At 37.9% G+C, this 26714-nt stretch overlaps 1 protein-coding gene across 1 annotated transcript in view; it reads right to left on the reverse strand.

The window, feature by feature from the left end:
• LOC129743155 (orexin receptor type 2-like) overlaps positions 1-26714 on the reverse strand; it is a 240681-nt gene that overhangs the window by 56290 nt on the left and 157677 nt on the right. The window contains exon 7 of the mRNA XM_055735124.1: positions 7876-7988. Coding sequence (XP_055591099.1) covers positions 7876-7988 — 113 coding nt within the window. The remainder of the gene's footprint in view (positions 1-7875; positions 7989-26714) is intronic.

Raw genomic sequence — 26714 nt, forward strand, 5'->3', positions numbered from 1 at the left:
ACCCCTTTTTTCCGGCCCCTGACCCAAAATTTAATAGCTGTAATCGATTGTTCGTCTCTCAAAACACTCATGTGCAAATTTTCATCACAATCCGGTGTATAATAACGCCAATATCGCAAAAACATTAATTAGTGAATATGGACGACCCCTTTGGCCGACCCCTGACCCTTAATTTGATAACTGTAATCGATTGTTCGTCTCTCAAAACACTCATGTGCAAATTTTCATCACAATCCAATGTAAAATAAAGCCAATATCGCAAAAACATTAATCAGTTGATATGGACGACCCCTTTGGCCGACCCCTGACCCTAAATTTGATAACTGCAATCGATTTCTCGTCTTTCAAAATACTCAAGTGCAAATTTTCAACATGATCCGACAAAAAATAACGTCAATATCGTGAAAACCATATTTGCGTTGTATGGACGACCCCCTTCAGAAGGGGTCATCCAAAAATCTAAAAACATTTTTCATCCTTCCTGGACCTAATGAGTATCCATGCCAAATTTCAGACCTCTAGCTCTTAAGACGGCTGAGTCTATAGAGGACAAACAAACAAACAAACAAACAAACAAACAAACATACAGATAATTGCTTTTTATATATATAGATAATATGAATTAGAGATGTACCGAAGAGTGCTATTCGGCTAATGGCCGAATACCGAATACCGACCTTTTCAGCTATTCGGTCAAACAAATATTCGGTCGAATATTCAGGTGGAACATTCTATTGAGTTTTTAATAAAAAAAAAAACAAAAGCAATTATTTCAATTTCCTTCTATTTCTTCATTTTTAATGCCCCTCGAGTTTTGAGTTGATTATTTTCAACCAGGAAGGACAGCAGATGACTTGTCGCTTTTAGGGCGTTTCTCAACAAGCAGATTGGGTTCCTGTTAAATCTGGGACAAAACATGTCGATACAGATGCCAAGCAATTTGAAAATGCTTATTAGATATTGAATTAGATGAAGATTTAATTTAAGTAACATATTTTCAAAATAGTTGATAAAAACAACTTATGATCATGGTCAGAAAATCAAAGACGATTTTTGAAAAAAAAAATTAAAAAGGGCAAATAGGAACAAATTCTAGGCTTTATTCTCAAACATACAAGAGGAAAAAGAAAGAAAAAAAAAACTTGAAATTTTAAGTTTTTTCATTAAATCACATCAGCAAAAATCGTATCGAAGGATTAAACAAAAAATTATGTTTATTTTGGAATTTATTCAAAATCGTTTTTGAACACAAAATCTTAAAATTTTCAAGGAGAAATTTAAGTTTTTTATTTGATTTAGCGAATAATCTGGATAAACCCGAGAAAAATCTGGAAAGTTTTAAACAATATTTAGGCATCTTGGCCAGATTTAACTTATCTCGTATTCTTTATTGGATTTATGGGCAAGTCTAGATATATCAAGAAAATCTAGAATAAACGATAATCAAAGTATAAAGCGATACTCGTCAGCATTCTCCTGTACGATTTACAATGAAATTCATGATCCCTAAGATGCTATGCTGAACCATAAGTTTTTGATGATTGTGTAGCTCTTTCCGACCGAAATGACCGACCTGGAACTTTGGCAACGACTTTTAGCATGAAAACACGGACACGAATTGGAACTTGGAACGTTTTAACCCTTGCCCAACAAGGCAAACTGGAACAACTTGCTAGAGAGGCTAGCCGCCTCAAGCTTGAAATTCTGGGACTGAGCGAAGTCCGTTGGCCTAATACTGGAGAACACAAGACACAATCCGGGCAAGTCCTGCTTTACTCTGGCATACGAGGAGAACACGCTACTCGGGAACGAGGAGTTGGTTTCCTGTTAAGCCCGCAGGCCTACGCGGCCCTCATTAGATGGGAACCAATAAACGAAAGAATAATCGTAGCCAGATTCAGAACACGGGTTAGAAACCTTACAATGGTCCAGTGTTATGCGCCAACTGACGTTGCCGACTTGCAGGAGAAAGAGCAGTTTTACAGTCAACTGAACAGCGTGGTAGAGAAAATTCCGAAGGGTGACATTCAAATCCATTTGGGCGACTTCAACGCAAAGATTGGCTCCGACAATCAGGACCTTGAGCGCATCATGGGGCGCCATGGTCTAGGACAGATGAGCGAAAACGGAGAGCTGTTTGTAGAATTTTGTGGCATCAACAACATGGTGATCGGTGGATCGCTCTTCCCCCATCGACCAGCACATAAGGTCACTTGGGTATCCCGAGATGGCCGAACAGAAAATCAAATTGACCACATCTGCATCAGCCGAAAATGGAGAAGGAGCCTTCTTGATGTCCGCAACAAACGAAGCGCAGACATTGCATCTGACCATCACCTCGTCCTTGGCGAAATACGACTGAGAGTTGCGCGTGTCCAACGGCGCGAGGAGAAAGTCGGGTGTCGATACGACGTCCGCCGGTTGGAGAATCCAGAGGTGAAAAGGGCATACGTTGAACAGCTAGAATCCCGAGCCTCGGAATTGCCAACAGACGGAACAGTCGAAGAACAGTGGTGTGGAATCAAGAATGCTTTTATCACGACGAGCCATGGTACTCTTGGTAAAGTGTGTGGAAGAAGAAGTGAATGGATGTCGGATGAAACTTGGAGGATGGTCGATGATCGGAGAAAGGCGAAAGTCGGAATTGAGCAGGCATGTACCGGGTCAGCCAAAGCAGCCGCCCGCTTACGATATGCGGAGCTGGAAAAGGCAGTTAAACGAGCTTGTAGACGAGACAAGAGAGCCTGGACAAACTCCCTAGCCGAAGAGGGAGAAAGAGCCGCCGCCAATGGAGATATCCGATTACTTTATGACATTTCTCGCCGCCTCAGTGGTGCAAGGACAGATGCAAGAATGCCGCTGAAAGACCGAGCAGGTCAGTTATTGACCGATCGAACAGATCAGCTCAAACGATGGACTGAGCACTTCGAACAACTCTTCCGAGTCACGAATAGCGATGGCCAACAGAATCCGCAGCTCGAAGCGCCAACAGTAAGTCGCATAAATGGCGTCAACTCGGAAGCGCCTTCGCTGGCTGAAATAGAAGCGGTAATCAAGAACATGAAATCCAACAAAGCACCTGGGATCGATTGCATCCCTGCTGAAATGCTGAAAGCCGACCCTGCCCTGTCAGCACAAATGTTGCACCGTCTCTTCGCCGACATCTGGGATACTGCAACATTCCCGGCCGACTGGATGCAGGGTATCCTCGTAAAGGTCCCGAAGAAAGGAGACCTGACAGAGTGCGGTAACTGGCGAGGCATAACGTTGATCTGTACAACCCTCAAAGTACTCTGCAAAGTGATCCTGAACAGGATCCAGGAGAAAATTGACGCTACACTCCGACGGCAACAAGCTGGATTCCGATCCGGAAGATCATGTGTGGACCACATCACAACGCTACGAATCATACTGGAACAAATCAACGAATTCCAGGACTCTCTTCTGCTGGTGTTCGTTGATTTCGAAAAAGCATTCGACCGACTTAACCATGAAAACATCTGGGCGGCTCTAAGGCGACGAGGGGTCCCAGAGAAACTAGTCCATCTCATCGAAGCACAATACGAGGCATTTTCATGCAAGGTCTTGCACGATGGTGTCTTGTCCGAACCAATCCCGGTAACTGCTGGAGTGAGACAAGGATGTATTTTATCACCGCTACTTTTTCTCATCGTAATGGATGAGATTCTGACTGGATCGATCGACTGTGCACCGAACCGAGGATTGCCGTGGAATCCTACAACAATGGAGCAACTGAACGACCTTGACCTGGCTGACGATATTGTTTTGCTCGCCCAAACACAACCGGATATGCAGAGCAAACTCGACGACCTCACCGAAAGTTCCAAGGCAGCAGGTCTCAAAGTCAATGTCGGAAAGACCAAGTCTATGGAGATCAACACAGCAAATCCCTCCAGTTTCATGGTAGCTGGGCAACAAGTGGAGAAAGTGGAGTGCTTCCAGTATCTTGGTAGCCAGATAACGCCTGATGGTGGTACCAGGAAAGACATCGAAACCCGGATCAGAAAGGCCCGATTTGCGTTTGCGAGTCTCCGAAACATCTGGCGGTCACGCCAGATCTCTCTACGAACAAAAATCCGAATCTTCAACTCAAACGTCAAATCCGTATTGCTGTACGGGTGCGAAACTTGGTGCACATATGCGGTGACGACGCGAAAACTGCAAGTATTTGTAAACCGCTGCCTGCGGAATATCATCCGCGCTTGGTGGCCTGGCAACTGGATCTCGAATGAGGAACTACATCGCCGGTGTCATCAAAGGGCGCTAGAAATCGAGATTCGGGAACGTAAGTGGAGATGGATTGGGCACACACTGCGAAAAGATGAAAACGAGATTTGCAGAGAAGCGCTAGATTGGAATCCAGAAGGTCATCGAAGAAGAGGCAGACCCAGAAACTCGTGGCGGCGAAGCCTAGCCGCTGAAATCCGAACTGTCGACGAGAATCTTGACTGGGACCAGGTGAAGACGCTGGCTCCGGATCGTCAACAGTGGAGGTCTTTTACAACGGCCCTATGCACCGGTGGATCGGCGCGGGATCATTAAGTAAGTAAGTAAGTAGCTCTTTCAACATTTATTTAAGATATTTCATAAATTATCCAAAATCATTTGAAAATATTGACAAGACAGTTATTGTATAAATTTCAATGATAAATATTCGGCCGAATACTTAGCTCAACTATGCGGCGAATATCAAGCTTAACGGTTTTTTGACGATATTCGGCGCCAAGTATTCGGTAAAGTTATCAAGATAACTAATTACGAAACTTGAGTTTTCGATATTTTTTTCGAGTTTCAATACGATTTCTGGAATGTAAAAACAATCGTTTTTTGAATTTAGATTCCGGATTAATAATTCGATATGAGCCAAGGATTGAATTTTGTTACAGAGCCCTCAATCATAAATCTAGTATTTTATATTTCATGTCTTAGGTTTAAATTTGAATTCATGTTTTTTTTATTTATAATCTGAATTAAAATATAAATTCCGAATGATCAATCTTATTTCCAGTTTTCAATTTTGGATCGCCATTTCAAAGTTTTCAGCTCTTTAAAAGAATTCAGTTTCAGAACTTTGTATTTAAATATGAAACAAAAACTTATGATGATTTTTAAAGTTATGATCATTTAGAGTTCGGGTGCTTCATTTCGGTGATAACTATATTCCTAGGGATCGGATATGCAAAATTTAGGTAGAGTTGCCTGGGAATGGACTACATTGCTTAATTTTTGAGACGTCTAAGTTTACGTGTTTATGAGAAATTTATGTTGAAAAAGACATGGTAAAATATTTTTGCATAATTACTTCGGAAATCTTTCATAGTCGACTTGAAAACTAATAAACTGTTGATTTTTTTTAAACTTGTTTGGCCCAAATTCATAAGACGTATAAGAAGGCACACTAGAATGCTCAAGTTTTTCGATCAAACGAACAGTTTTTAAAATAGACGCCTTTGTAACTGCTCGAATTCTAAATGATTAGAGTCTTAATATTGTGTTTTTTAATATTCGGATAGTAATTATTTAATGCATATGAGTTTCCAAAATTAAAGATTAAATTTGGAATGAAATGCAGAACCAAATTTGTATAACAATTTCGAAACACCTTTTCAAGTATTTTCTAATTATAATGCCATCGAAAATCAAGAATCCTAGTTACATAATGCAAAATATAAAATTATAAATAAAATAAGGATAATTAGGAATAAAATTTTGATTTTGATATTTAGCAAACCAGAGACCTGAAATGAGTTAAATTTATAAAAATCAGTATTCAGAAATGTTTTTCTATCATCAAGTGAGAAAATATTGAAAACCTGTAGCAGAATTCTGAACCAGGGATCAGTTTTCAAGGTTTTGGCATTTGTAAAGATTTTTATTCTTGAAGAACCTTACTCAATAATCATAATGTTATTAAGAATTTAAAAATATGCGTGTAGAGTTACGTCGAGGGAGCTATTTTAGTCTGTGGTAGTGTCTAATTTACATTCGTATAACTGAGAAGGGTCGCTTACTCATATGAATAAAGACTAATAAACTATTGAAAGTGATTTAAAAAAAAAATAAAAATAAAAATAATGAAGTGGTACCATTTAACACGTGTTTTCGGCTTGCAATCATCACTAAAACCTTGTTATTGATGAACGTAAAGCTATGGTTATTAAAAATCCAGGCATTACATTTTGGTGATAGCTACATTTCTAGGGTATGGGTATGAACAATTTTGGCAGCCTTTTGTTGGTAATGAAAAAGAATATTTTGCCGATTTTTTTTTCAGATGTTTTATTTTTACGACTTTTTGAGATGTTTACAATGCAAAAGGAGATGGTATAAATAATTTTGCACAATCATCTCGGAAATCCTTCATTGTCGACTTAAGGATTTCTTTTTTCACCAAAATGGTTATTAAGTATGAGAAGACTCTCTGGAATGCTCACAAAGTACAAACCGAGCATCGGCGTGGAACCTTTGATCGCAACTACGGTTATTGTGAATAACTGAATGCAGACCCCAAAAACTGTTGCTGTCTAGTAGACAGCCAACAAACCACTAATAGATGGCAGTTCCATAGATCGAAATCTTTGCAACCGGTTTTGACTCGATGTGACAAATGTGTTTTAAGAAGAAATTTATGTTAAAACCGAATTAATGAGGTCAAACTCTTCGAGATACCTGTTCGTCGAAAGGTTCCAATCAGATTAGAATTTGTTTTTCAGGTGAGTTTATGTAAAATAGCAAGATTTTGCAAAGGTTCTGTGGTAAAAATAATAGTCCAATCAGTACATGACGGAAAAAAGTGTGCAATGATAAAAGAGAGATTCTATGATATAGCACACGCATTTGTAACTGCTTAGCCTTAATAATGTTCCAATAGACTGAGTCGATTTAGGGTTATTTTTGAAAATCTCAAATCCTGGGGTCTAAAAAGCTTAATTTTGGTTCAGAACTCATCTAATTTTTTTGCAGAGTTTTTAAGTAACGTTAACATGATTAAATGTTAGTATGGGGAAATTAAATTTTTGTTCTTTCTGTTGAATCGAGTCCCCTTATGATTTTTTTGTGTAAATTCATAACCGTAACTTCGTAATTTATTAGACGAAAAAGTTATTAGGTATTGAATGGGGGCATGTCTGTAGGCATTAACAATAAATTGACATCACTACATGTGCATAAGAAGAAGCCATGCAATACTTCGCTAGGCACCCAGTAGTGATGACAATTGAATTTTTTTTTCAATTGCAAAAGACATACACCTATTCAACACCTAATAACTTTTTTGTCTAATAAGATACGAAGTTACGGTCTTCGACATAGTTGTCTAGCGGAAAATTTTCTTAAAAGAATTTATAAATTGGTACAAAAACCATTAGCAGTTAGCAAAGTTTTGAACAAAATCAAAGCCTTTTATACCCCAGGGTTTGAGAAAGTCTAAAATGAGTCCAAATCAACTCAGTCTAATGTTTCAACTATTTGAAAAGGTTAATTGATTGGTTAAGTCATACCCAAAAATAAAAAAAAATCACTTTTGATTGTTATACGAAATTTCGTATTAAGAAATTCTTGTGCTAACTCTTTTAATTTCCCTCTCTGGAGCCACCTTCTTATTTCACCTTCTTATTTCGTTTATATTTTACATTATTTAAAATAATATAACCTCAATTAAATTCTTTTAATGTCTCGATGGAACTGAATTGCAATCTTTTTGATTTCAGATGGATAAGTTTTTTTTTATGTACATATGTTATTACTTGAACTGTGCACTAGTCACACACTTCTATTGTAACTCCACAACAATCCTTTCCAATTAGCATCCCATTGGGAACTTATTTACTAGATACTAGGAAGGTAGGTACTTACCGCTCATAAAATTGTAAATCACAGGGTTGATTGCACTGTTGGCGTAACACAGCCAGTGGGAGAGCAACGACAGCACCGCCACGATGTTGCTCTGACTTATGTCAAATGTGTATCTGGCGATGAGAAGGGGGAAAAGAGAAAAACGAGAAAAATTTTATGGTGAAACAAAGAAATAGTTCAGCAAAGTTGATAGAGAAATGAATCACTTCGAATCGGCTCAATTGAATCGAATCCTTGGCTGGAGGGTAACAATAGATGGATGTAATGAAGATGGGGTGGCACATTCTTTTTAATTTTTGTAATAAAAAATCTTCAAGGAAGAAGTCAAGAACCTGAGAAAAAAAAGATGAATGGATCACATTTTTTAGTTTAATTTCTGAGAACAGTTGAAACAATTCACCCTAACGCCAAAATTATCGGCATCATGGGAGAACGACAATCATTCTTCCGTTTGTTTCCGTTCCACCCACACTACAATATACTTACCTATGACTAGAGTAGTATTACATACATCCGGTTGCAGCCCGGAAAACAAAGAGGACCCTGACGATACTGAGGGCGATAAATTACGTGAACGCATTCGATCCTGGCTCAACACAATCAGTGAAATGTGCAACCGCACACAATCACAGACAGTCGGACATCATTCGTAGTAAAATTGTTTTTACTACGTTTTTGAAAAAAATTAGCTGCAATTCCATGTTTGTTACTGTATATTTTTGTAATTTTTTTTTTGGAAAAAAATCATCAATCTCAACAATGAACTGCCCGATGAAAATTCAATTAAGTATCGATCTGTTTGAGCTCATCATCACCTTTCGGTCAGTGTGTCGTTGGCTTCATATTGAATGGATTGGGTGGTGTTTTTTTTCAACCCTCCTGAGCCGCAGCTTCAAACTTTATTCATTTGAGGAGTGGATTTTGTGGCTACTGTATGTGTGAGTGCTGTGTGCATGTTCATGTAAGTTGAAGAGCTGTTGATTGATGTGTCGCAATCAACTTCCGGGAATCACTAGGGAAAAGCAGATTGCAAGGATGCGTTTTTTTGTCGAACAAGCGAAAATGAATCGACAATTGTATCTTCGATTGATCTTTTTTTTTGGCTTAAGATGAAAGCATTCCCAGTTGAAGGTAAAACAAAGTCACTGACTTGTGTTACTTTTTTTTTTCAAAAAAAAGAAAGGTTCCACAAATATTTAAAAAAGCTTTCATTTTAAGTTTAACAAAAAAGTCAAACAAAATGTGTTTTGTACGACCATTTTCGCAAAATTTTTTTGGGGTAAACCCTCTCCATAACTACACTACATTCAAAATTTGAAATTTTTTCATCATTGATTAAGGTTATTCAAGAGTAACAGATAATTCCAAAACCTCGAAAACTTCTCACAAGTTCAGAATTCTGCTTCATTTTTTCATTATCAGTTGATACTCATTCCAGAGGTTCTGGTTCCAAATTATCAAAATCAAAATTGTATTTCTGTTTCTATTTTTCGGATTCTGTATATCCAGTTTATGATTCTTGATTTTTAGTTCGAATCATCATAACAAAAAAAAATGACATATTTATTTTTATTTATTTATTTCACACACCGTCTTGGATTCAAATATCCTACAGACTGATCTTAATATCTAAGGTTCTTAATCCTTTGTTTAAACATCGTTTTGGACACAGTAAAATCAAACAAATTGTTCACAACATTAAAACACTGAAAACAGCTGGTCAGAGGATTATTCTGTCCGTAAGTAGTGCGGTGCATGAGTAGCGCTAAAAGTTGTTTTCCTCGCAGATGTCTGGATGGTGCAAGAAAGCATACTTCATTAAGTAGAGCTGCACAATCCACGTTGCCGGTAACCAAATCAAACACAAAAAGCCGTTTTAGTTTTACACATCTGAAAGAGAGGGTTTCTAAATTGATCAACACGCACCGACTCTCATAATCCGGAAGATTGATGGGGTCGTTCCACGGAAGTGGACTCTTTCGATTCGAAGACTCCAAAATGTATGGTAAGGAGTCCACGCACAAGCGGCGTACTCCAATACACTTCTCACCAAGGAACAGTACACAGCTTTAAGGGTGTATACATCCTGAAAAGATTGTGAATTGCGCCTCACGAATCCAAGAACAGAGAAAGCCTTCACTGTGATGTCACTGATATGGTCGCTGAACGTTAGTTTTTTATCAACGATGGCGCCCAGATCGTTCATGGAGCTGACTTGATAGATGCTGGTACCGTTGATGCTGTACTCGAAGCAGACATTGGACCGACGGTGACTAAAAGTTATGGACTTGCATTTTTTTATGTTCATCTGCAACCCATTTTCCAAGCACCACAGGAGAAGCTCGTCGATGTAGAACCGATGTGATTATTTTGTAGATCTTAAGATCACCAGCATATACCAGTAGACTGAACGATTTGGGGTCATTTTTGAATTTTTCCAACCCTGGGGTCTTAAAAGCTTCGTTTTGGTCCAAAACTCATCCATGATTTTTTTGCAGAATTTTTTAGTAACGTTTACATGAGTAAATTTGAACTTTTAGGTTTGTATGGGAAAATTGAATATTTTGTACTGAAAAATCAACATCATTTTTGTTTCTTCTGTGGAACCGAGCCTGCTAATGGTTTTTGTGCCAATTTATAAATTTCTTACAGGAAATTTTACGCTGAACAACTTTGTCGAAAATCATAACTTCGTATCTTTTTCGCCAAAAAAGTTATTAGCTCTTAAACAGGTGTATGTCTTTTGGCATTGATAAACAAGAAATTCAATTGACATCACTGCTGGGTGCTTAGCGAAGTATTGCAAGACCACTTTTCATGCCATACTTCGTGAGGCACAAGCAGTGGTGGCAATTGAATTCATGGTTTATCAATCCAAAAAGACATACACCAGTTAAACAGCTAATAACTTTTTTGTCTAAAAAGATACGAAGTTATGATATTCGACAAAGTTGTTCAGCGTAAAATTTCCTGTAAGAAATCTATTAATTGGCACAAAAATCATTAGCAGGCTCGGTTCCACAGAAGAAACAAAAATGATGTTGATTTTTCAGTACAAAATATTCAATTTTCCCATACAAACCTAAAAGTTCAAATTTACTCATGTAAACGTTACTTAAAAATTCTGCAAAAAATCATGGATGAATTTTGGACCAAAACGAAGCTTTTAAGACCCCAGGGTTTGAAAAATTCAAAAATGACCCCAAATCGACTCAGTCTAATATAGCAGCATACAGGATTTCAGACGGAAAGCCAGATCGTTCACAAAAAGAACAAATATCAAAGGGCCTAGAATACTGCCTTGTGGGACACCTGAGGTCAAATAAAAAATAAGTGAACGTGTTCTGCAATCCTGGTTCAAATATGGTTTTGCCGTTATTCAAAATTGGATTCATATGCTTTAAAATGCATTTTCAACCCTTTAATGATTTTTTTTAAAAGGAGAATAGCAATTATTGAATCGGTGAAATAATAAAATTTCAACTCGAATAATACAACTGAACAGGTTTGAAGCCATTGAAGTCTTATGAGATTTATAGCCCATCAAAGATGAAACACAATTTTTGAAATAGTTGATTTAATTTGATACAATTTAACGAATTTCTTCAAAACATTGTTCATTAGGTCACTTTTTCGTGTACAAGTTGATTGTTTACATACCACGTGAAACATCGGGGTATTTAAAATCGGTTTAGTTTGCGATAAAGAAGTTCTATTTTCCGTGGATTGCTCTCGTATTACCACAAAATAGTAGTTGCCCAGGATCCAACTGGAGTTGTGTCGTAACAACGTGCTAAATTTCGGATTTTAACGGGTTTTTAGTTCGCCAATTTTCTGGGGAAGAAACAACCACAGCAACTTGCGTACAAGTCAGGTGAGAGAGAGAGAGAGTTCTCTCGTACAATGGCGGAGCAGTATCGGGAGCCTCCCGATAGGAGAGGTGGCAATAATTCAACGTATCCTGAATGGATGCTAGGTCCTGATGATCTCGGACAAACACAATTTTTACTTATGAGAGCCAAACCACGACCGGATAGTACAGGTGAGGATCGACTTCCCTCAAAGCCCTTCATGATTGCCCAGACAATCCAACTGGCTGTAGGCTACCACGAAACTGCAAAGATACACACAACTAAAGAAGGCCAAGGAAGTAGATACGTTTTCCGAACGTCATCTAAGAGTATTTCTGAAAAACTACTGAGTATCAAAACTCTTCTAGATGATACAGAGGTTGAAGTAATTTTACATCCCTCACTAAACTACGTCGAAGGCGTTCTGTATGACCAAGATACAATTAACGAAGATGAAAGTTTTATCCTTGAACAACTGAAATCCCAGGGCGTGACAAAAGTTAGAAGGATTACTAAAAAAGTCGGAGAAAAACGAAAAAACACTCCACTACTTATTTTAACTTTTCAAGCTTCTAGACGACCGGAATTCATATTTTATGGTATGATCAGAACGAAAATTCGCCCATACTACCCTTCACCGATGATGTGCTTTCGATGTGGACAATATGGACACGGGAAAAATAGATGCCCTTCTCCAAAACCGGTATGTTTGAAGTGTTCAAAAATTCACCCCCTTGTTGAAAACGAACCTTGTGAGAACGATCCCTACTGTCTACACTGCCTAGAAAATCACTCCGTTACTGCTAGAGTATGTCCAAAGTATAAAGAAGAAATGGCTATTATCAAACTAAAAGTTGACCAAGAGCTAACCTTCGGCGAAGCGCGTACTATCTTCAAAAATTCAAATCGAGGTACCACTTTCAAAAGCGCAGTGCAACAACGTCTATCGGTAGACATGGAGGAGAAAGATCGAACGATTCAAATCCTACGTGAAGAACTAGCTGCAGTTAGGAACGAACTAAGCAAACTCCAAGAAAATCTTACACAACAATCAGTTACACCCAACACAACAATGATCCCACTAAAACAACCTACGACTAACACCCGATCTAAATCCGCACGTCCAATTAGTATCAGCCCCGATGTTGGTTCTACAAGTAAACCCTCTAGTAGTTCTAATACCACAGGTCAATCACCAAGATTGTCACGCATTGATACAAAAGGATCCCAATCAGTAAATAAAACACACCAATCTAAAAATCACACACAACTAAACCGAAACGTTAGTCAAAAAAGAACCACTACGCCTCCCCAGCTAAACGCCAAAAAAGGTAAAAACAACGGAACGCAATCAACGTGCGGAACGTCTGCAATGGAGCAATGATGGCCCATCAACCTAATCAAACGAATGATAGCCCAACAAATAGCCTTAGAACTGACCCTACATTGAATAACAACGATCAACAAAACAACACGGGGCAGGATACCCTCTGTCACCAGCGGTCTAACCCTTCCCTTCTTTTCGAAGAGCGTCCACCCTCGGCAGTCTTGCGTTGGTCTCCAAGACCAGACGAGCGCTCTGGACGAAGAATCGAGGAACCAGTCCTTTTAAATCAAACATCTGCCACTTACATCAGTAACACACCACACACTCAAACAAAGATATCATCGGAATTTCTTCCTTTGGCGAACTACTTACAACACGATCATCTCGAATCATCAAACATCCAACCTAGGCGGTCTCCAGCAACCAAGCATGTTCCGGTGCCAACAGCTAGCCAAAGTGAACTAGAAAACCAGCAACGCGAAATTGTAGTCTCGTCAAACATCCATCTTGGGCGGTTTCCAGCAACCAGGCCTGTTCCGGTGCCAACAGCTGGCCGAAATGAACAAGAACCCTATAGTTACACACAGGCAGTTGTTGGCACTGGAAGCCTGAACCCTCCTCAGGCAAGTAGCTCTCATATTATCCATTTAGCAAATTATTCTGCCGCTTCCTCGTCTTCAGCCCCACAACATGTCCTCCTGGATTCTTCAAACACCCGTCTTGGACGCATCTCGGAAACCAGACATAACCTGGTGCCAACAGATCGATCTGAACAAGAAAACCTTCAACATGATCTTCTAGATTTGTCAAACATCCATCTTGGGCGGTTTCCAGCAACCAGGCATGTTCCGGTGCCAACAGCTCGCCAAAATGGTCTAGTTAATAACAATGAAGAAATGGCAGTTGTTGGCACTGGAAGCCTGAACTTTTCTCAGGCAAGTAGCTCTCCCATTTTTCCATCTGCAAACTCTTCCTCCGCTTCTTCAACTTCAGATCTGAATGATCCACATACGAAATCATCGGATACGATAGCCATCCAATGGAACGTCAGCGGAGTACGATCACATCGGGACGAACTACAAGTGCTTCTCAACAGATACCAGCCCCTCGTCGTATGCTTGCAAGAGATTAACTTACCCCCGAACAAAACAAACTCTAGTATTCTAGGTCGGAATTACCAACTTCTTACTTCTTCATGCTCTACACATGGTAGACAAGGTGCGGGATTAGCTGTTAGAGTTGGCACACCATTCGATCGTCTCGAATTCCAAACCAATATCCAAGCCGTGGCTATCCGGTTTTTCATACCCTTTGCTATGACCGTAGTATCGGTTTACCTATCACCTAACGAGGATAACGCCTCAACCACCTTAGAGAGTTGATCGAGGAACTACCAAAGCCTGTCCATCTCTTGGGAGATCTTAATGCTCATCACAAAGCATGGGGAAGTCGAGTTACAACATCATCGAACGAAGCAAGCACCCGAGGGAAACAAATAATGCTGACTATTATCGACCATGATATGATCATACTAAATGACGGAACGCACACTCGGATGGACCCAGTAACCGGAAAAACACAAGCTTTAGATGTCTCTTTATGTTCTCCTACCATATCATCAAAACTGAGATGGAAAGTTACGACAGATTGTTGTGGAAGCGATCACTTCCCGATCCTAATAAGTTTAGCGCAGGACTCGCCTGAACCCACTAAACACAGGAATTGGATCTATAACAATGCTAACTGGGAACTTGGTAGACGTGGCTGAATTCTCTAATCGCATCATAGCAGCTGCTCAGAAGTCCATTCCTAGATCCAGTGGAAAAGATGGCCCCAAAACTGTACACTGGTGGAACTCAGAAGTCGCCGCTGCAATTAAAAAAAGGCGTAAGTGTTTAAGAGCATTGAAAAGGATCAAGGATGATGATACTAGAAAAAAAGAAGCTTTGAATCGCTTTCACAAAGCACGCTCCGTGTCTAGAAAACTCATAAATGAAGCTAAACAAAAAAGTTGGGAGGAATTCGTACAAAGCATTAACCCCGAAACACCTAGTAGTGTTGTCTGGAATAATATCAATCGATTAAGAGGTAAACGACAAACATCTACAATTATTCTAACTACATCGACCGGAGCTACAAATGACCCGCATGAAGTTGCCGAGACTCTAGCTGACGAATACGAAAGAAGATCTGCCCACAATAATAGCTCCATTACTACGAACAACCTGTTAACCCCTTCGTTACACTCCGATCGTTGCAATAGATCTGTGTCTTCTAAAAAATACAACCAAGATTTCACACTAAAAGAGCTTCTATGGGCGCTCGATCGATCCACTGGTCTTGCAACGGGACTGGATAACATCGGATATCCACTTTTACAAAAACTACCTGTCACTTCGAAAATGGCTTTGCTTAATTTTTACAATCGATTGTGGAGTAAGGGAGAATTTCCTGATGAATGGAAGGTAGGAAAAATCATTCCTATTCCAAAACCCGATGGGGATCGTAGTAGTCCAGACGGATTTAGACCAATAGCTCTTTTAAGCTGTTTCGGTAAAATTTTTGAAAGGCTGATTAACCGACGACTAATCACAGAACTGGAAGATAACCGGAATTTTGATGAACGCCAACATGCTTTCCGATCAGGTCGTGGAGTCGACACTTATTTCGCACAACTGGAACCACTTATTAAACCAGCTGATGATGAACATGTGGAATTAATCTCCTTAGATGTATCAAAAGCCTATGACACAACGGACCGTCTTGCCGTAATCGAAACACTTAAAAAATGGAAAATTTCCGGTCGTTTACTCACGACTATTGTCAGCTTTCTTTGCAATAGATCTTTCCGTGTAATGGCTAATGGCACGCTTTCTTCTAACAGAGTTGCTCAAATAGGTTTGCCTTAAGGATCAAATCTCTCAGTAACCTTGTTTTTAGTTGCTATGCAACCGATATTCGACGGAATCCCACCCGATGTTTCCATCCTTCTATACGCAGATGACATCCTTCTGTCCTCTAAAAGTTCTTGTAAAATGACAGTCAGAAAGCGATTAAGAACTGCGGTCGCTGCTGTTGCCAAATGGTCTTCCAACGTAGGCTTCTCTATTGCACCTAAAAAATCAAAACTAATGCACATCTGTTCAATGAAACATCCCAGGAAAAGACGTGCGATAAAAATAAACAACATACCGATTCCACGAGTCAGAAAAATGAACATCCTAGGTCTCCTTGTCGACCAGAAACTTAATTTTTTACAACACTTTCAACAAGTTAAAAGAAGTTGTCAACAAAGGCTTAATATAATCAGAATACTTGGCAAAAACCTAATCAGAAGTAACCGAGACATCCTCCTTAAAGCTGGTATGTCACTGATTGTCTCTAAACTCTTGTATGGCATTGGACTTACTAGCCTCAACATCGACGGAATGAATGGCGCTTTATCATCAACATATAATGAACTCGTAAGACTGGCTACAGGAGCCTTTCGTTCTAGTCCTGTGGATTCGATCTTAGCCGAATCTGGTTGTTTGCCTTTTAATTTGCTTATCAGTGAACGTCTGTCAACCTTATCTATACGTCTGTCTGAAAAAGAATTTATCCCAGAAAATATTCCCCTGCACTATCGGGTTAAAGAACTATTACAACTGACCACGAATGTGATTTTACCGGAAGTCTCCAAAGTAGAGTACCGCTTTATGCAAAAATGGTATTCCCCCAGCATCAATATCGACCAACATATTCGAAAAAACATTAAAGCTGGTACTGCTAGCTCGATTGTTCGTCCAGTTTTTTCCAACTTTATTTTAAAATACAATACCCATATTAAAATGTATACTGATGGATCGAAGGAAGATCACAAAGTAGGAGCAGGAATTTTAAGAAATGACGTTGAGGAATGCTTTGGCCTTCCAGCTATGTGCAGCATTTTTTCGGCTGAGGCCTTTGCTTTGAAACATGCAGTATCTCAAGCGAACCCATATGAAAACACAATTATTCTGACTGACTCTGCTAGTTGCATTGATGCATTGCAACTAGGGACCTCCACACACCCATGGATTCAACAGACCCGTGCAATGATGGCCAATGATAACATAACCGTAGCCTGGATACCCGGCCATGCAGGCATCCCGGGCAATGATAGAGCTGATAGATTAGCCAAATCCGGTTGTAATGAAGCTCTCACGAATGTTGCTGTTCCCGCTCAAGATCTAAAACGATTCGTTAAACAGAAAATACGAGAAAAATGGGAATATACTTGGAGATGCTCGACAAATTTCCTGAGGAGAATTAAAACATGCACTTCCAAACCAACGGATCGCAGATGCGCAACCGAGCAGAGAATTCTAAGTAGAATGAGAATAGGTCATACTCGTTCGACCCACTCATTCTTATTCGAAAAGAATCCGCCACCTGTCTGCCAATATTGTGGAGAGCAAACTACAGTCCAGCATATACTTGTTGATTGTAGGGGTTACGATCAAGCTAGGATAGACCAACATCTCACCGGTGACATTTGCGATATTCTTAGAAACGAACCAGATAGAGAAAAAGCCCTTCTACGATTTGTAAAAAGTGTTGATTTGTGGAACAAAATTTAATAGACTTAGGAACCAGTTTGTATAATTCTTTTTCGGACACGAATGCCAAAAGTTGGTAAAATGTCCTAAATTAAATTAATAATAATAATAATAATTGTTCATTAGGTGCAAAAAGATGTTAAAATTTCAAAAATTTTATTCATATCAGAAATTTTTCAAAAACTACTTTTTTCAAGAAAAAAAATCAATTCGAATTTTGCCATTTTAATGCATACTTTCTTCGATATCTCATACATAAATAACGTTGAAATTTACGATTTTCCTCCCGAACAGCAGCAAGCAGCAAACTTCTGCTGCCACGGGTAGAACCAAAACATTCTGGGTAAGAATATCAAAGAACTCATTGAGAAATGAGTACTTTCCCGGTTAGGGAATATAAGAAGTGGAAAGTGACAATTAGCTATCGCTAATTAATATAGTTGTATTCTACTGACCTCACAGACGAAACATAAATAAAGATAACTCTATTTCACCACAGAAACCTGCGTTTTTAACACATAAAAATATCCTAGTAAAAATATCATGGGCTAATTTTTTTTATCTCATTTTTTTGTGGATACATAACTAAAAACTTGTCCTGCATTTCCGAGATATTTGGATTTTAATTAGTGTTGTTTTGAAACAACACTATGCTTTAAAGGGTTAATATCTGGAAATTTTCAGAATACGAAAAAAAACAGAAAATTAGTATTCAAGTATTTTCAAAAGTTTCTATTCAATATAAAAAACTGTTAATGTAAAAGAACTAAAAGAACATGAGGCAGTTTTTTTCTTTCCTGGGAACTGGAGAAATTTGAAAGCTGAGAATGAGTTCAGTAGCTACTCTAGAATCGAATAAAAGTTCTAAACATTCATGCAATTAAATGCTTTCTTTGCAAAAATAGTATGCAATGAAAAATTTTGTTTGGGAGGAACATGAAAAGCCAGTTTTTTATCAATAACTTTTATTCCTTCGGCCGATTTTTTTTTCAATATGGAGTTTCTTAAAGCATTCATTCCAATAAGAGTTATTAGGCTACAAAAATGAACTTTCTTTTTTAAAGGTGATATTCATCACTGTAAATGAGTCGGGGAGGCACGAATAGCCTCATAGGTGTAAAGTGTCACTAATAAAGACTATGGAAAATAAAGAGTGAGGGCGGTCGAACGTATTGAAAAATTAACAGAAATGAATACAACCCTTGGAAAAGTTAGCCCATTTTTGAAGCCTAATAACTTCCTTATCTTAAATCTAATCGAAATGCAGTCTTGGGATGAAATATTTGTCATAATTTGGACTTTAAGAAAACCCGTATTTAAAAGAAATCAACCAAAGGGAATCAAAATTATTGATGAAAAACTGGTTTGTCATGTTTCTCTCGAAAGAAATGTCTCAAAATCCCATATAAATTTCAGGCTCGTTGAGCGACCCTTTCCCGTGATCCGATTTGGCATGAGATCTTGAATTATGATTTTCTTGAATAACCAGACTTGCTTACAAATTATTTCGTCTGTCTTAAATTTACATTCATTTTGGTGGTGTTGTGCCAACGTAAGAACTTATACTACACATATAATATACGGCGTATTACAGGACACGACACTCACGACACGTTTATACAACATTTATTATTTATTTACATAGTATTCCGTCTTACGACATAACTTGACGAACATAATTCCTAAAATTCACTCGGTTCATAGCAACCGTTCTCCAATTTCTCGGGCACCCCACGTTCGCCAGATCACGCTCCACTTGGTCTAACCACCTCGCTCGTTGCGCCCCCGCTCGTCTTGTTCCTACCGGATTCGTAGCGAACACCTGTTTTGCAGGACAGTCGTCCGGCATTCTCGCAACGTGTCCCGCCCAGCGTATCCGGCCAGCCTTCACCACCTTCTGAATACTGGGTTCGCCGTAGAGTCGCGCGAGCTCGTGGTTCATCCTTCGCCTCCACACTCCGTTCTCCTGTACGCCGCCAAAGATGGTTCTTAACACTCGACGCTCGAATACTCCGAGTGTACGCAGGTCCTCCTCGAGCAATATCCATATCTCGTGTCTCGTTTATACAACATACCTATGGAAACCAGTGAGTTTAAGCATGAAAAAGAAAAAATATTATCGGCCGCAAATCTGAATGGATACGACAAAGAGTTTGTTCATAAAATTCTTCGCAAACACGAGAAGAAAAAGTTCCGGAATAATGCAACCACCTTCAAACCAGAAAAAGAAGAATCTCAAAGAGTCAGTTTGCCGTTCCACCCACCACTGACTAACGATATTCGAAAGATTCTCTCTAACCATGGTTTGAAAGTTGCATACAAAAGCTCCAACACCTTAAAGGATCGGTTGGTGTCACTGAAAGACAAAGTCCCGCCGGAAGAAAGATCCGGAATTTACGAGATTCCGTGTGAGACTTGTCCAGCAGTTTATATTGCCCAGACAAGACGAAAGTTTAAAACTCGAATAAAAGAACATAAAAACGCTGTGGATAACAACAAAACCAACGAATCCAGCGTAGCTGCCCACGCATCGGAATCTAACCACTCTATAGATTGGGAAAAAGTTAGATTCAAAAAATTTATACGCAAAGCGTCACATTTAAATGCCTGGGAATCTATGTTTATAACAACTTCTGAGAGGCCTTTAATGAACGAGGACGACCCGACAATCATATCGCCACTTTTCAACTTGGCCAACCAAAAATGATTTGACCATCCTTCGACGAATACTATGCAGTAGTATGAAGCTGTGTTAGTGTTTTTCCTTTTAGTAACCAGTCGGACATCGTCCTGTAGATGGGCAACATCGAGCCCGAAACCGGTCGACAAAAAAAAAGGTAATTTTAAATCCTTTTATGTTAGTAAGAACGTTAAGTGTCGTGTCCTGTAATACGCCGTATATTATATGTGTAAAATTTACATAAATATTTTTCTCACCTGGTTTTGTACGTTCTTGAATTGTTTGTTTACAAATATTAGTTGACAACTTTGCAATGTGACGAAATTTGGTTTAGGAATTTTCAGCCGCGTTATCATTTATCAAACTGCGTCCACACTGGACTACAAAATATTGAATCTGATATCAAAAAAATAGGTTCAGAATCTGTCCGTTCAACCGGTAAAACGATCCAACACCGAAACAAGAAACAGAATATACGACCGATTGAAGACCCTGGTGGGAAAAATTACCAAATAACGAAAAGTATTGTGAAAGTCTGAATGCCATTATCAAAAGTCCGTTGTTGGACTGAAACCGTGTTTAATTTCCTACTATTTTTGCCCCTTTATTGCCATAGAAAATATATAAGGATTCGCAGAACATTTTCAAACATTTAGTTTCGAAAACTTAATGAAAAAAATTATTCTTCCATTTGCAACTGTTATTTTAAGCAATGCACAATGAAGAAAAAAGTGTACAAACCGCGAAGAAATTCAATATCTTTCAGCCTACATGACCAAAATCTATAAAATTATACTTTCCTTTTGTGAAAGTTTCCGGAGAATCGATTGGACATAGTTTCAAACGCCGCACAAGCTTACGAACGGAGATATAGTGCCATTTTAACCCCCATTTCAGAAAAACTCTGATTCAAACCAGAGAATTTTGAACAAAAACAGACCTATCGTGTGTAATTTTTTCTGAGGAATCGAATGAAGGCAATTTTGACCACCACACGCTTCAGAAAATGGAGTTATGGCTGTTTTAACCCTCAATTCCCCTATATTATTCAATTATTTCTGAGAAAAGCTTGTTCGGACTTGAAAATTTTGAACTAAATGGGTTGGATTCTATGTGATTTTTTCCGAGGAATCCAACGAATCCTATTTGAGCCACCGCATGGATTGGGAACAAAGGTTATGGCTGCTTTACCCTCAATTGCCCAACATTTTTCAAATAGCTCAGAAAAAGCATGTTCGGACTTGATAGTTTGGAACCAAATGGGTTGTATTTTGTGGAGTTTTTTCCGAGGAATCGAATGAAGGCTGTTTGAGCCGCCGCACGCTTCGGAAAATGGAGTTATGGCTGGTTTACCCTTAATTCCCCTACACTTTTCAAATTGGTAAGAAAACGCGTGTTCGGACTTGAAAATTTTGAACTATTGAAACGTTTCTGTGTGTTTTTTTTCCGAGGAATCCAATGAAGGCTGTTTGAACCACCGCACGCTTTGGAAAATTGAGTTATGGCTGTTTTTAGCCCTCAATTCTCCTACATTTTTCAATGATTCAGAAAAAAGCATGTTCGGACATGAAAATTTTGAACCAAATAGGTTGTATCCTATGTGATTTTTTTCAAGGAATCCAACGAAGCCAATTTGAGCCACCGCGCGGATTGGAAACAGAAGTTATGGCTGTTTTACCCTCAATTTCCCTACAAAACAGCCATAACTCCATTTTCTGAAGCGTGCGGTGGCTCAAACAGTCTTTATTCGATTCCTCGAAAAAAATCTAACAAGATACGTTCCAAAAGGTTTAAAACTATCAAGTCCGAACATGCATTTTCTGAACAATTTGAAAAATTTGAGATGAATTGAAGGTGAAGCAGCCATATTTTCATTTTCCGAAGCGTGGGGGGCTCAAACAGCCTTCATTGGATTGCTCGAAAAAAACCACACAAGATACAATCCATTTGGTTCAAAATTTTCAAGTCCGAACAAGCTTTTTTCAGAAATAATTGAAAAATATAGGGGAATTGAGCGTAAAAACAGCCATAACTCCATTTCCTGAAGCGTGCGGTGGCCAAAATTGCCTTCATTCGATTTCTCAGAAAAAATTACACACGATAGGTCTGTTTTCGTTCAAAATTCTCTGATTTGAATCATTGTTTTTCTGGAATGTTTACAAAATATAGGGGAATTAGGGGTTAAAATGGTCCGTTCGTAAGCTTGTGCGGCGTTTGAAACTATGTCCAATCGATTCTCCGGAAATTTTCACAAAAGGAAAATATAATTTCATAGATTTGGGTCATGTAGGACGAAAGATATTGAATTTCTTCGCGGTTTGTACACTTTTTTCCCCATTGTGCAATGGTTTAAACGCGTCCATTGGAAAAAGGTTCCCACCCCTTGAACTTTGATCCATGTAAATATAATCATGGCCATGTTTCAATTCAGAACATTTTTGAGACGTCACCTCAATTTGAAACTTGATGCTAGAGATGAATTAAAATTGATATAAACAACACTGATTTTGAAACCTTTAAATTATAACTTAATTAGAACGACTTTCAAACAAAGTGAACAACAAGAAGCTCCATGATTTTTTTTTCATTTGTTTTGTTTTGCTTCAAATTTGAAATGACATGATATCTGTGATCAATTCTTCTACATATTCAAGAGACATATATATGTGACGGTGAGAGAAAAAGCACGAATTCGTAGAGCAAAATTAGGGGTTGACGAAATTTTTGTGTGCGAACTCTAGCGCGAGAAGAAAATGGCAATACTAGGTCAAGAATTAATTTTAGCCTGCAGCGCATAACTTTTTTTTAAAGTCGGGTCATTTGTGGCGATCTAATTGTTATGTAATGTTGTTATAGGAGATTTTTTAATGGATTTATTTCTTTGGTATTTTGATGAAACGGTGCATGAACTAAAAACAGAAAAAAAAATTAGTACTACAATATTGATTATTCATTGTAAAGTTTTTCTACATGAATAGTAATTAAATATTAAAAATTTTCTTTTGAAAATACGTCCTTAATTTTTTAAAATGGTAAGTTAAGTTTGTATGATGAAGCCTTCAGTTATGAAATAGGGAACTAACTTCCATCGTTGGTAAATATCTTTGAATTTACTCAACAATCAGGGAAATTTTAGTGGTGTAACTTGGGAAAAAATAAGTTTTTTTCAGTAAGCCTTAAATTTCTTTGATAAAAAACCTTTTCTTTTTGATAAAAAACTCATTTCTGAGCTGAGTCTGAATTTAAATTTTGAATAATAATTCTGAAATGATTCATTGATTCGAAACTTAGATTCTGATTTATTTTAAATCGTATCAGTAAAACTTGTTATTTTTTGTAGTTTGAGTGGGCTGAGAGGACCTTAAATAAAGTTTAAGGTATTTTATTAAAAAATTGGTAAATTCTTCGCAAATTCCTATTGTTGATGAAGAAAAAGTCAAATTGGAGAAGAAGGGAACTGTATCACCTAATGTATAAGAGATTTTTTCAAATTTTTGATCTCAAATAACCTGATTTTACAGTTTTGATCAATGTACAGTTGCGTTCAAAAAAGAATGAAATCGCGTGAAGCCGCGCACCCCCTTTAACTTTGACAAGCTGCCATATCTCTCTCGGTTGATATTTTTGTATGAAAATTTCATACAATATAGTTCAACTATCCAACTAACGCTCTACAAAATTTGAAGTCTTTACAATGACAGAAAACGAAGTTACAGCTATTCCCGTAAAAAAGGGAAATTTGGAGTTCCGTCACTAAATTTCCTGTAACTTTGATGATTTTCATTGAAAAATCTTGAAATTTGGTACAAAGATGCAAAAATGTTTGATCTAATACCAGGCCAAGTTTCGTCAAAATCGATGAACGTGATCAAAAATGGTGTCGGGTACAAAATGAGGTTCATTATCGCCAAGCAGACGATTTCATTCTTTTATGGACGGATGTTTGTATAGAAAACATCGTAATCCATTTGTTCTTGGTTTTTTCTTTCTCAAAAGCAAAATTTATCACAAAGAATGTTGTAAATTGATAAAATCTTCATTTGTGCTTTAATTCATAAGAGAAAATTTTCCAACAGAGTGCAAAATAAGAAGAACAGAGTTTCAGAAATGACCTGCTAATTATACCGAAAAACAAATTTGATACACAATTAAAACAAGTATTCTATTCGCTCTTTTGTTTAAATACCAGGTCTGTTGGAAAAATATCTATTTCTAAAAAGCAGGAATGAAGTTCTTATCATTTTACAACATTCTTTGTGAAAAATTTTGCTTTTGAGAATGAAAAAACCAAGAACAAATGGATTACGATGTTTTCCATACAAACGTCCGTCCAAAAAAGAATGAAATCGCCTGCTTGGCGATAATGAACCTCATTTTGTACCCGACACCATTTTTGATCACGTTCATCGATTTTGACGAAACTTGGCCTGGTATTAGATCAAACATTTTTGCATCTTTGTACCAAATTTCAAGATTTTTCAATGAAAGTCACCAAAGATACAGGAAAATTAGTGACGGAACTCCAAATTTCCCTTTTTTACGGGAATAGCTGTAACTTCGTTTTCTGTCATTGTAAAGACTTCAAATTTTGTAGAGCGTTAGTTGGATAGTTGAACTAGATTGTGTGAAATTTTCATACAAAAATATCAACCGAGAGAGAAATGGCAGCTTGTCAAAGTTGGAAGTGGGTGCGCGGCTTCACGCGATTTCATTCTTTTTTGAACGCAACTGTAGATTGTATCCAAGACTGTTGCATGTAAGCTTTTGCTCAATTGGTTCCAGTTTAATGGAAATTTAGATTATTTTTATCATTCCCCCTCGTCATTATGTTTCAACCCCAAGTGACAAATGAAGGATTTCAAATTTGTTCCAGCCTAATGATCAAAAAGCTAACAATAACTTTGCACTTATAATGTGAGCATTCCAGATTGACCGGTTTTATAAATTAAATCCCCATTGATTTTCAATGTTTCTCTTCAAGTTCTTTATTTTTTTTTAAATTTCAATAATTCCCGGTATGTGTGGGAGATGATTTTCTTTATTTGAACTATTCTGTGCACATTTCTTCATTCAAAAACTGATAACTAGGTACTGCAATTTGTTCAAATCTCGACAAAGCTAATAAAAAGTAAAAACTAGCCGCCATAAAAGCCTTCCCATTTTTTTAATGTTGAGAGAATACAGACCCCGTTCGATTTTGGCAACACGCCCGTACATTTTGTGTTGCCAAAATCGAACGGTTTTTTTTTACAAATAACTATCCAACAACTAATTCCAACTACCGTAAGATGAAATGATGGGAATAGAAATAGACCAAGAAAAATGATTATGATCACATGGGAGAACTATTCCCTTCATTCCGATAGACATCGACACTCAACCAGTATAATATTCATACGCCAGGTTGGTCTCCTGTAGTAGAATGTTAATACATGGGCCCCGGAGAGGCGCAAGATGTGGGTTCAAGTCTCACCGGGAGACAAGGCGAATTTTTTTCGCATGTTTTTCAACATCGATTTTCTCTTATCTAGTCCCTGAAATTTCATCTAAGTTGGATTCATTTCTCTACAAAAAAAAGTTTCGCTGACTAAACATTCATCTCTGGGTCGCAATTTAAAAAAAAGATGTATTTAACATTGTGGGTAGACATTCAAGATTTTCCAGATGTTTTCGGGTATATACGGGTTTTCAAAGGAGAGTGAACAAGTAAAGCAAACTGCGGTCTGACTGGTTGCCTTAATTTTGTTAAAACAAGTACGCATTTTGCTGGCTTTATTCACAGGAAACACAACAGAAAACTAAAGTGATGCTATTATTGTAGGCTTCCAAAAAACCCGATCATGATTATTTCGTTTTGGAGGCAAAAATAAAAAAAAACTGCAACGCAATTTTTTTTTTGTTTGATTTACCAAATAAAGTAAATAGATCCGGGCATTTTTCAATTACATCCGGGCAACCAGGCCGGGCCGGACTGATCCTAAATTTTGCATTAAATATCCGGGCAAACCCGTATAAAACCGGCCAATCTGACAACCTTAAGCTAGCTTTATCTAAATTGGTTTTTATTAGGAAGTTTGGAAAACGATTTTAACGTTGCTGATGTGTTTCGATAAAAAAAATGAAATTTTCGGTATTGTTCCTCAATGCATTCTTGAATTTTTTTTTCGAATAATCACTGAATTCTGACTAGATTTTTCCAGATTTTGTTAAAAAAAATCCAACTCATAAAACCAGATTTCATAAAATTTAAAAAAAATGTCCTGATTTGCTGGAAAAAACCTGCAATACTCACTCTTTGGAGCCCCTTTAGCTTATATTCGAGTACAACTATTCGAAATATTATTTTAAGGGGGTCCCTTTATTTCCCGTTTTAATTCAGATTTTGAAATTTTAATTTTTTT

The sequence above is a fragment of the Uranotaenia lowii genome, chromosome 2, assembly GCF_029784155.1.
Source record: "Uranotaenia lowii strain MFRU-FL chromosome 2, ASM2978415v1, whole genome shotgun sequence".
NCBI lineage: Eukaryota > Metazoa > Arthropoda > Insecta > Diptera > Culicidae > Uranotaenia > Uranotaenia lowii.